Here is an 11,474-nt window from a genome sequence, read left to right as displayed (position 1 = left end):
TACAGTAAATAAAATATAGACATACCAACAATGTAAATATCAAATCTGTTGACGGATATTATTAATCCAATCCACAGTTTATAGATTCAGAAAAATATTAGTAAAATATATTTTAGGTTTCAGGTTAACATCCCTAAGATTTCTATTAACTGGTTAGGAAAATACAAACCATAGAAAAATGGACATAGAAATGAAAAGCTAGTTCAAGGGGGAAGGAATTTAAGCAACTGATAACCTAAAGCATACAGAAGCATGTTCAGCCTCAATGCATTATAACTTTGTACCTTGGGATTCACAAAGATCTAAAACATTCAGAATATCTGATGTTGGCATATATCCAAGGAACAGCCTTCTTTGATATCACCTTGGAGAGTGGATTGCTACAGGGTTTTTTCTTTTTTGAGGTCTATAGGAGACATAAATTGATATAAATAGATGAGATGTATGTATGTGTATAAAGCAGGTGTGTATGTGCATGTCTACACATAAGTATCCATACTCTTTGATCTACCTTTTTTAAATTGAGAAAACGTTGGTTTAAACACTATATAATTTAGGTTTATAGATTCACACCTCTTCAGATGTACATTGCCAGTCCATGTTCACCAGCCCAAAGCACCACTAACCTTCTGCTCTAGTTGAATGGCGCCCAAGCCCCTTTGTTCTCCAGCTCGTCTCCTTCCCCTCTGGTAGCCTTAATTCTGCAGTCAGATTTCTAGGTTTGCTCTGCTTTATTTTTTTTCTGTTCCTCTGTATTGCACAGGAGTGAGATCATCGCTATTTGTCTTTCTCTTTCTGACTTTTTCCCTGAGCACAGTCCTTTTCAGTTCCGCAGAATTTTTGCAGATAGCAAGAGTTCGTTTTCTTGATAGCGGAATAGTGTCCACGGTGGTGTGTGTCTCACTTTTTTTTTTTTTTTAAAATGCACTCATCTGTCTTTGGACACTAGGATGGTTTCTCTAATTCAGCTATTGTAAGCAGTGCTGCAGTGACAGAAGAGCCTGCATTCCTTTGAATAGTGTGTTTGGAGCTTTGAGGTACATATCTTGAATAGAATTGCTGGGTCAAATGGTAAATCTGTTTTTAACCTTTTGAGACACCTCCATACTATTTCCCATAGGAGACGGATCAGTCTGAAGTCTGCCTCTACCATGAAAGATATAAGAAGACTATTCCTCTCCACACTTTTGCCAATACTTATCTTTTGGTCTTTTTCGTGTGGCTTATTCTCAGATGTATGAGGTGACATCTCATTGTGATTTTGATCCAGCAAGTCTATGTTTTGGGAATATCTATTATAGAAAATGTTCTAATTCTAAAGATACATGGCTCTTTCCTGTGGTCTTTTTGCATATTACAGAAATGTTAAATACCACTGAGTGTACTACCTAATCAGTTAATTGTCGACATTCCTAGTGTGGAGTAAAATAATGTATGCCCAGCTTTTAGGGAGCTATGGGTAACCCTTATCCTTTAAAATACATGCACATTTAAAAAAGAGAAATGGAGCTAACAATACAAAGTTTAAAATGGTGTTTTTACTATTGAGATGGATAAAGAATATGATGTCTAAAATGTCTCCTATTTAGATGGATGATTCCTGGAAGTACAATGGCACTTTAGAAAGCATTAAGAGATTGCAAAGCAGTGTGGTGGGCACCTCTGTGCAAAAACCTGAGCCAAGCCAGCCTGCCTCCAGCGTGGCCGAGGATAGAGAGGCAGAAGGAGAGGACATGCAACGGGAGCCCTCTCCTACTCCTTCCTTCTCATCTCTTTCCCATGACCAAGCTGCCACTTCTAAAGCCACACTCTCCTCAACATCTGGCCTGGATTTGATGTCTGAGTCTGGAGCAGGGAGCAGCTCACCCCAGACAGAGGTCTCATCATCACAGGTGAGTTTCAGACAGCTCTCTTATCTGCTATTGAAAGCTGTAAGTATTTAAATCTGGAAACCTTGCTTCTAACCTCCAGGTACTATTAGTCTAGATGGTGATGATGTATAAAGTGATATTGTATATTATTTTTAAACAGATCTTGGAGGAAGTAGGTCTCTCCCAACTTTGATCTTGTGGCTGGAGATAACCCTTGTGATAGATACGTGTGTATTGAGAATTCCTGGAACAATCTCTTTTGGATTTGGCTGCTTTTTCTCTCTACTTCCTGTTTTGGTAGCTCTTGCCTTACAGCACTAGGTCCTCAGCAGCTTTTGATTTCAGGTGCAGGAGTTACATGGGAAATTATTATTAATTTTTATTTTGCTGTCCCTTCTTGTTTTTAACACAATGGTGCTCATTTGAGGATTAATGGGAACACAGGACAGTTTTTATGTGAGAGAATTAAGGACAAATGCATAATTTAAACATTGATGTTTAATAGAAATTACCTCCTTTTCTGTATCTCTTATTTTAAATAATTTTTTTAAAGATTTATTTATTTATTCGTACAGAACTGGGGTACAGGCCAGAGATGTGGAGGGTGAGAGGATTCACCAGAGACAGAGTGTGGTACAGAACAGGCAGATCGATGAAGTACACTGCTGAGGGGAGCAGCGGGCGGGTCAGGAGAGGTCTGCCACGCCATGTGGTCACCTCCGGGGCAGGCGGGGATTGAACTCATGCAGAAGTGGCTTAAGCTTCTTTGTGCTGTGCTTTAGCCCGCTGCGCCACCAGGGAGGGCCTTTTAAATAATTTTTTTTAGAATTTTTTCTTCCTCCACCAAACTGCCTTTGCCCATATTCCCATTTATTGATGTAGGACTAATAGTTAAATGAGCAACACAAGCCTCTCTCATGGAAATTAACTGACCATAAAGAGAAAAGTGGTATGTTATCAGTGGTGCAGTCCTCTAGGGGCATGAAAATGCTTTATGTGACTTTTAATACTAATTTACACTTTAAAATGTCAAGAATATTGTCCCATTCCTGTCTCTTAATGGGAATATGAAGCTCAGTTACAGGGTCACCATTGTGTTCCTTAACACTGAGTGTCCAAACAAAACACCATCATGAAGTATGACTGGGAGCACTTACAGTCTTTTAAGAGAATTATTAGGTAATGAATGTTCTTTTACTGAATTTTGCACATAGGCTAAAAAGTCACCAGTTGTCTAGGGAACAGAAAGCTTTCAGAATTTCCCTTAGAAAATTCTTTGTTAAGCAATTAGTTACGCAAGTCCCTTAGCATAGGTGAAATTTTTGTGGCTTTTTGACTTAGTTAGCATCCTCTGGTGCCTTGCCAGAGTATATTTGTTTGCAGGTACAATGTCAAGTACATAACCTTACCTAAATTATATTAATGAGTAACCATGAAATGATTTGACATGGCATATTTATTCAGGTTCCTTAGAGTTTAATTAGTGCAGTAAAGCTTTACAAGTTTAGAGTGAACTTTTCTGATTATAAAATACTATGTGCTTGTGAAAATTTGAAAATAAGAAAGTATATATATCTTTCATAATCCCATCATTTAGAGATGATCTTTTTAACATTTCTTTCACATTTTGCCATGCATGCTTACAAATAGATCTGAAAACAGTTTCTTCAGGTTTCTGAAATTTATGCTTTTTTGTGTATTATTTCTATAGAGTCAGGAATATATAGTTAGCATATTAAGTCTCAGTGGATGAGAACAATAGCCTGTGTTCTACTTAGGGAACACAGGTATTAGTGGATGAACAATAAAAACATAAAAAAGATGTCCTATTTTATGGGCTTGTGTGTTTGCGTTCACTTTTTCAAATTACAAATACAGAAAAGTGGTATATTGTGCATTAGCTGGTGGTAACTCCCTGGGGGTAGCAGCTGATGTAGCTGCAAGCTCAGATTAAGAAAAAGAGGCTAAGTGTTGTGTAGGGTGTGTTCCAGGATGTTGCAATTACTAGGAACCTGAATTAGCATGACATAGTTTCAGTTTCATCATTCATAGATTTAATGCCACCAAACTTAAAATGATATTCACCAAGCCAAGGAAGGCTTTACTTGGTAAGTGGAGCCACTGGCATTCTTGAACATAGGTGAGTATTCCAGAGAGCTTGGTGCGCCCACTTCCATAGTATGAGGATAGCAGCTGGGTGCCCTGCTCCAATTGCTGAGGAACTGCTGACCTGGGAAGAGAGAGGTGAATGCAAAACACAGCTGATAAACCATGAATCAAGGTCACATGTAAACACCTCCCGATGCTTGTATGAACACTAACACTCTAGTTTACAGTCAGAAAACTTGCCCCATTCTATCCTTTCATTTCTTCCTCTAGAACCTCCCTTTGTGGTGATCTCCTCTGTACCTGCTCCCACTCCCCTAATTCAAGCCCTTTCCCCATCAACACAGACATTTTATAAATGGGCAGATGTTTTATAAATGGTCACTCACTTGTATTTGTACATTTTACACAAAGCTGGCATCATATACCTTGCATGCTGCCAGGCTCACTCCATAATTTCTCTGCCCCAGAGCCTCCAATTGTCCATGAGGGTCTGTTCAATGAAGGAAAACATTCAGGGGAGACTGAAACCCCTTGGGGCTTGTCCAACAACCCTCCCCTCCCCCCCAACTCACTGAGTGTTTACCATGTGCAAACCAGGCTTCCCAGAGTATTACACCGTAGTTCATTCTCAGCGACCCTCTTAACGCTCTTTTATAGTTGCAAAAACGAAGACATGGAGTGGTTATGTTATTTTCCAAAATCCATACAGGATTTGAATCCTGCAGTCTGGCTTAAAATTGCCTGCACCACACTCTACTGGGGAAAGAGAAGGGAAGTCAACATTTCAGCCATAAGACTGCTGTTTTTTTGAAAATAGCCTATTTTTTTGTTCTTGCTGCTACCTAATTGAAAAAATGTTCTCTCCACCCATCTGTCTTTTTATCTCCTCCTGCTTTTTGGAACTGAACTTGACACACTTGAAAGTTTCACTTGATGAATTTTTCCATGTTCTGTATGTTTTTATGTATGAAATATTTCACCCCAATGGACTTCTTTATATCCTTCAAGGTCTTTGTACATAGTTGGCTTTTGATTACTTGCTGACTTGAATTGTTCTTAAGGCCTTGATTACTAAAGAATGAACTTGATCCAGCAGGTAATTTAGGTCTTTATAGATCCCGTGTTGTGGGAAAATGTTTAAGATTAAAGAGTGCTTTAAGAATGTCAACTGTGATGTTGCATAGTTATTTATTTATTTTTTAAAAATTTATTTATTTGTACATACAGAACTGGGGTACAGGCCAGAGGCTCAGGGACAGGGAGAGGCTTCACCAGAGACAGAGTGGAGAGCAGAACAGGCAGATCGATGAAGTATACTGCTGAGGGGAGCAGTGGGCGGGTCAGGAGAGGTCTGCCACGCCATGTGGATCACCTCCAGGGTAGTTGGGGATCGAACTCATGCGGAAGTGGCTTTAGCTTCTCAGTGCTGTGCTTTAACCCATGCGCCACCAGGGAGGGCCTATTTATTTATTTTTTTAAGATTTATTTATTCATGCATAACAGTGGTACAGACCAGAGGTACATGGGTGGTGAGAGGATTCACCAGAGGCAGAGTGGGGAACAAAACAAGCAGATCAACGAAGTACACTGCTGAGGGGAGCAGCAGGCGAGACAGGAGAGGTCTGCCGTGCCATGTGGGTCACCTCCGGGGCTGGGGATCGAACTCGCTCTGAAACAGCTGTGGTGCTTTGACCCGGTGCCCCACCAGGGAGGGCCTCATAGAGTTATTTTTAAGAAAGGAAAGTTTGGGGAGGGGAGTACAGAGTCAGGCTAGGGATCTGTCTCAGAACTGTGATAATAAGGTGCTTCATGCTGTAGAGAAGGAAAGGCATAAAGAACAAAAACAGTATGAACTCATTTCTGGTGTGCCCACAGGAATGTCATTCCCCCTCCACTGTGGAGCAGAGGTTCATTCTTCCCCACTCCCTCTCTTCCCTTACTCTCTTGTGGTATTTATTCCTTCTTTCCCTAAGGAAAAGCTCAGTTCTGCCAGTTAAGGCTGTCAGAGCAATTCTGGGATGGCCGCAAGCAAGAGATTAAGACTCCCTGAGTTCTTCCCCACTAAATCTGCCTCACCCATGTGACTCCCATGTTTTCCCCCAGCTGCTTCTCTCCCTGTGGTTTTCTTACTTTTTTCTGTCCTGTCAGAGTTTATTACTCTCTGAAACCTTATCCAGATTCATATTTCTGTACCTTTGCCCCAGGTTTTTGAGCAGTACCCAGAAGTAGGATGACATACATGCCCGGAAGGAAGGCTTTCCCGAGTCCCCTTCTCACGCCCACACACACGGGAGTGCCCCTCTCACAGCCCCCAGGCTGACCTAGCGTCACATGCTTTCATTTGTCTCCTTACTGCACCCTCCTCTCTGCAAGCATAGGAGCAAGCTTGTGTTTTAGCTTGCACGTTTCCTGGATCTGTGTTTGTGGGACGCTGACTGACTTCTATTAGCCTTAGATCTAAGTAGATGAGAGTTAAATGGGATTTTCTTCAGTTGCTCTGGAAACTGCTTAGCTTGCATCTATACCATATATAATGTTGTTTCCACGGGAAAAGGAAGGTAGTTACTGGGTATCAACAAAGTGCCATGGCATCTTTGAAATGTCTCACTTAATCCTCTCAATAACCTTGCAAAGTAGGTGGTATTATTCCCACTATTCCCAACGAAATATTTGAGACTTGAGAGTTATAATTTTCCCCGGGCTGGTTAAATGCTGGGGCTACAACTGCAATTTTTCTAACCCTAATTTTTTTTTTTTTGGAAATGTGACATACTCAGAGTGGAGAGTTGCCTTCGAGTTACACCACCAGAGGCTGACTAAAGTTTGCTGTGTCTTAGAACTTTAGAGCCAAGAGGGACTGAAATATATTCTTGTACATAAAGATACCTATTTCTGAAATGTAGTTTGACATCTTTCCCATAGGCAGGAAGGTGCTACCCACAACTTGAAATCAGAGTGTGCTGTAGTAATCAGCATGTTCTATAAAATTTTAGTAATTGTGTAGATGATGGTGAAAAGTGTGGGAGGCCTGAGAGTGAATTCAGAGGCGACTGGAGTGGTTTAGAGAAGAGACTGTGGCCCAAACTGAGGTGATTACCTGAAAGGGGATGGGAAGCGAGGTGATTCAAGATGAATTTTTGGATTTTGGACTTGAAAACACTTTACTAAATGTGTTTTTGTGTGTGAGAGTGGATTGGCAGCCATCCTAGGGGCTGGGGTGGGGAACAGCTAGAGGAAGAAAGGAAGAGGGGACCTAGTGTTTCTAGTTGGGCAGCCGGTTAGGCATGTACTGAGCCAATATATGAAAAACAAGAGGTGGAGGAGCAGGTTTGGGGAAAGATAATCGTTTAATTTTAGATACATTGAACTTAATGGTTGAAGACAGTAGTGTGAGGTCAAGAAAGCACGTAGTCAAAAAGTAGGAATGCTGAAGAGAGGCAAATAATGAAATAGAACAGAAAGAAGAGCACACTAATGAAATTGAGAAGTGGCTGGAGAGATGGATCGAGGGAGAGAAAGACAAAAAGTGGGTGAATGAATGACTTATCTCAGTGGAGGACTGTCGGCCCACCCTATGTCCTCATATCATGAAAGCTGGGGGAAAAAAAAGATACTAAAGAAATCAAAGATTTACTTCCGATTACTTATGACTTTAAGCATGAATCTTCCTTTGGCATTTTAGTTAACTTTATCAACTTAAATAGATAACCTTTAAGGAAAAACATTTGTGTAATTGAAAAACTTGAGAATACTTAAGATTAAGATTGACTGTTTTTACTAATTCTCATTTGTGGTGATTGAGAATCTTACAGGTTAAGATCCGCTCTCATAAAAATAAGTCTGACCATTGCTACTCCAGGTCATGATGTTCTTGCTTAAAAACCACAACATTAGGGCCCTCCCTGGTGGCGCAGCGGGTTAAAGCACAGCACTAAGAAGCTAAAGCCACTTCCACATGAGTTCAATCCCCGCCTGCCCTGGAGGTGACCACATGGTGTGGCAGACCTCTCCTGACCCACCCGCTGCTGCCCTCAGCAGTATACTTTGTTGATCTGTTTGTTCTGCTCCCCACTCTGTGAAGGAGTGAAGCCTCTCACTGCCCCTCAGCCTCTGGCCTGTACCCCAGTTCTGTATGCTCAAATAAATAAATCTTAAAAAAAAAAAAAAACACACAACCCTAGTGTACGTCCATTTAAATTATACCTAATTTGAGGGAATATTATTTTAAGTGCTGATAGTTGATAGGTTCCTGTATTTTCTTTCCTGCCATAGATAGCTGATACCACTGGGGTAATTCTTTTCTCTGTCATTAAGAATCTAGATTCTCCTACCCCAATTTTCTGATTCTATCTAATTAAAAAGCCAGTCCCTCCACTATCTCCAGAAACATAGATCTTTTGTAGATTACTTAGGTAGATCTTGTGGAGATTCAGAAGGAAGTAAAAATTGTAACAAAATCATGATTGAATAGTTTATTCTTAAAAGTGGTTATGGATGGGCTTCCCAATCTACAGGGATTCCACTGAGATGCCTGTGGGACTGCCGTAAGGGCGGGGGTGGGGTTTGCACAAAAGTGGGGCATCTGGCGTCCTTGCCTTGAAGCTTTAGCCACCGACTTTAATATACTTTATATACTGGTTTGGGAAGGAGGTGTTTTGCATGTGAATTTCATTGGGCTTTAAAAAATTTGAAAATCATTATTGTGAGAGAGAAGGTTCTTGCAGGCTCGGTGACACACAGCTATTGACATCAGTGGGCCGATAACTGCCAACACACTTCTCTCCTCTTTCTCCTTGGGCAGCCCAGGGTCATGTCATTTGGCCAGGCTATAGCCACAGTGAGGTGCAGCCTTTTCAGAGAGGAGATTATCTTTCCTCTTAGCTGATTTCTCTGTGTCCAAAGGAGGAACAGCCCTCCGTGGGACAATTCTGGATGGATCAAAATGCGAGCTCTTCCATCTATGACTTAAACTCATTCTTGCTGTCTCCCACAGAGAAGTCTTTATGTAATTTGAGACTATTAAAACTCCACCCTTTTATTTATTCAAGAGAAAACAATCTCATTTTGTGCGTTAAGTATCTAACCCATTTTTGTCTCTCTGCCCTCTTTAGCAATAGATTCTGCATTTTAAGCTAGATTTTTTTGGATGGGGATAAGAGTGGTGAAGATAACCACTTGTTTTTATTGCACCATTTCTAATTTAAGTGTTTGGTGGTTTTGGTTAAGGACTAGACCTAACCTGTAATTTTTTCTATTTTCATGGCAGAGTTTATGATGTTTGGGAGGTCAGTGTTCAGCAAGCTGATCATTAATGTGGTCTCACTACCTATATCTGGGTTCCTGTGTTTAACCTCTTTGTGGGTTGTCTGATGGACACTTGTCTAGATAGTTAGCTACAATTTTTTTTCCCTTAAAAAACCAAATATATCCATGCTCACCATTGAGAAGTCAGTTATTTCTTGAGAGCAAGAACCACCTTTGTTTCCCAACGTGCTAAGCACTGTGTCTTATTGGAGTAGCCAAGCAACAGACGTATGCTGTCGAAACAGATCAGTATTTTTTTTTAAGTGTCATTTGATTTTTGTGTAATGTCATAGTTTCTATCAGAATATCATCACTTAGATTTTTTTTTAAAGATTTATCCATTTATGCACATGGAACTGGGGTACAGGCCAGAGGTGCAGGGGCAGTGAAAGGCCTCACCAGAGACAGAAAGGGGATCAGAACAGGCAGATTGAGAAAATACTTTGCTGAGGGGAGCAGTGGGCAAAACAGAAGAGGTCTGCTGTGTGAGGTTACCTCTGGGGCCGGAGATCGAACTTGTGCTGAAGTGGCTGCAGCCAGCTTGCAGTGCTGCGTCATAACCCACTGCACCGTCAGGGAGGGCCCTCGTCTCTTAGATTGTAAACATGGAAAAACTAAGGCATAAGGCTTTTACAAATTGCCCAGCTAGCTTTAGGTCTGGGATTTAACTTCCAAATAAAAGTGGAGAAGTTGTAGGTTATTTTCTGGAAAATAAAATGTCTTTTAGATTATTGTTAAAAACATAGTTCCCTCTATACTCTTTATGATTATGAATCAAATAATTAACTCTCCTCTAGGAAACTCCTTTCTGTTAAAATGCTGCTTATGGGCTTTCCCTGGTGGTGCAGTGGGTTAAAGCACAGCACTGAAAAGCTAAAGCCACTTTAGCATGAGTTTGATCCCCAGCCTTGGAGATGACCCATGTGTCGTGGCAGACCTCTCCTGACCCACCCACTGCTCCCCTCAGCAGTGTACTTCATTGATCTTCCTATTCTGCTTCCAGCTCTGTCTCTGGTGAAGCCTTTCATCGCCCCTGCACCTCTGGCCTGTACCCCAGTTCTGTATGCATAACTAAATAAAATCTTTAAAGAAAAATGCTGCTTATCCAAAACATAAGTTGTGGAAAATTATTGAAATGTTCACAGACATACGCAACAGGGGAGGGAAGAGCACAGGGGCTATGGTGATGGTTCATGGGTGGTTGGTGGAAGATTTATTGGGATCTACTCGTTCGTTGCACAGAAATGAAAAAAAAATGTAGGAAAAAAAATTTTAAATTACAAAAATATGTTCACAAACATATGCTGTAAAAATTAAAGTATGTTTTAGAAAGAGGCTTTAAAATGTTTATAAAGGCCCTCCCTGGTGGTGCAACAGGTTAGGATGCTGCACTGCTTCAGTGCGAGTTCAATCCCAGCCCCGGAGGTGACCCACATGGCGTGGCAGACCTCTCCTGACCTGCCCGCTGCTTTCCTCTTCAGTGTACTTTGTCGATCTGTTTCGCTCCCCACTCTGTCTCTGGTGAAACTTCTCACCACTCCTGCACCTCTGGCTTGTACCCCAGTTCTGCAGGAATAAATATATCTTTTTAAAAAATTTAAAAAATGACTAGGGTGATGGTTCATGGGTGATTTGGTGATGGGAAGCCCATGGAGATTACAACTGAGATTGAAAAAAGGCACAACGTGATGTAAAAATAAACTATTATATTATAAAAACAAATAACTAAAGCCTCTTGTGGGGTGCATTTTCATAGCAAAAAATATGCTTCTAAAACTGAATTTGCTACTGTGCAGCATGGTGATGGAGATGGAAATGCTATTCTGTCCATTGTCCAAGAGGCTTTGTTTGTGGGCTCCTTGATGTTACTTCAAGGAACTTGCCTCTCCAGAGGAATTCTTGGCCCTTTACTGGGGTTCCTCAGCGATGACGTCCTTCTGCATTGTGAAGCTTGCTAGCAGTTCTGCCTTTCCCATGAGGTCATCACTTGGCATTGGAGCCAGCAAAAGTGGCTTTTCAACATTTGCCCATCGAAGGCAGCGCCAGTGCTCAGTGAGCCTCTGGCAGCTGGCTTTGTGTTCACGAACTCCTTGGAAGTTCAGAGAAATCTGTGAAATGATGTAGTTTTCTTTCCCTTCCTTCCTTCCTTCCTTCCTTCCTTCCTTCCTTCCTTCCTTCCTTCCTTCCTTC

The 11,474-nt window shown here is 41.2% G+C and overlaps 1 protein-coding gene across 3 annotated transcripts in view; it reads left to right on the top strand.

Moving 5' to 3' along the window:
* LMO7 (LIM domain 7) overlaps positions 1 to 11,474 on the top strand; it is a 59,217-nt gene that overhangs the window by 24,583 nt on the left and 23,160 nt on the right. For all 3 annotated transcript variants that reach the window (XM_012723129.1, XM_012723130.1, XM_012723128.1), the window contains one exon: positions 1,590 to 1,892. In XM_012723129.1, the coding sequence (XP_012578583.1) occupies positions 1,590 to 1,892 (303 nt within the window). The remainder of the gene's footprint in view (positions 1 to 1,589; positions 1,893 to 11,474) is intronic.

Source organism: Condylura cristata, unplaced genomic scaffold (assembly GCF_000260355.1).
Source record: "Condylura cristata isolate star-nosed mole 26May11 unplaced genomic scaffold, ConCri1.0 scaffold00010, whole genome shotgun sequence".
Classification (NCBI taxonomy): Eukaryota; Metazoa; Chordata; class Mammalia; order Eulipotyphla; family Talpidae; genus Condylura; species Condylura cristata.
Note: the sequence above shows the minus strand (reverse complement) of the source record. Positions and strands in the feature narration are given on the sequence as shown.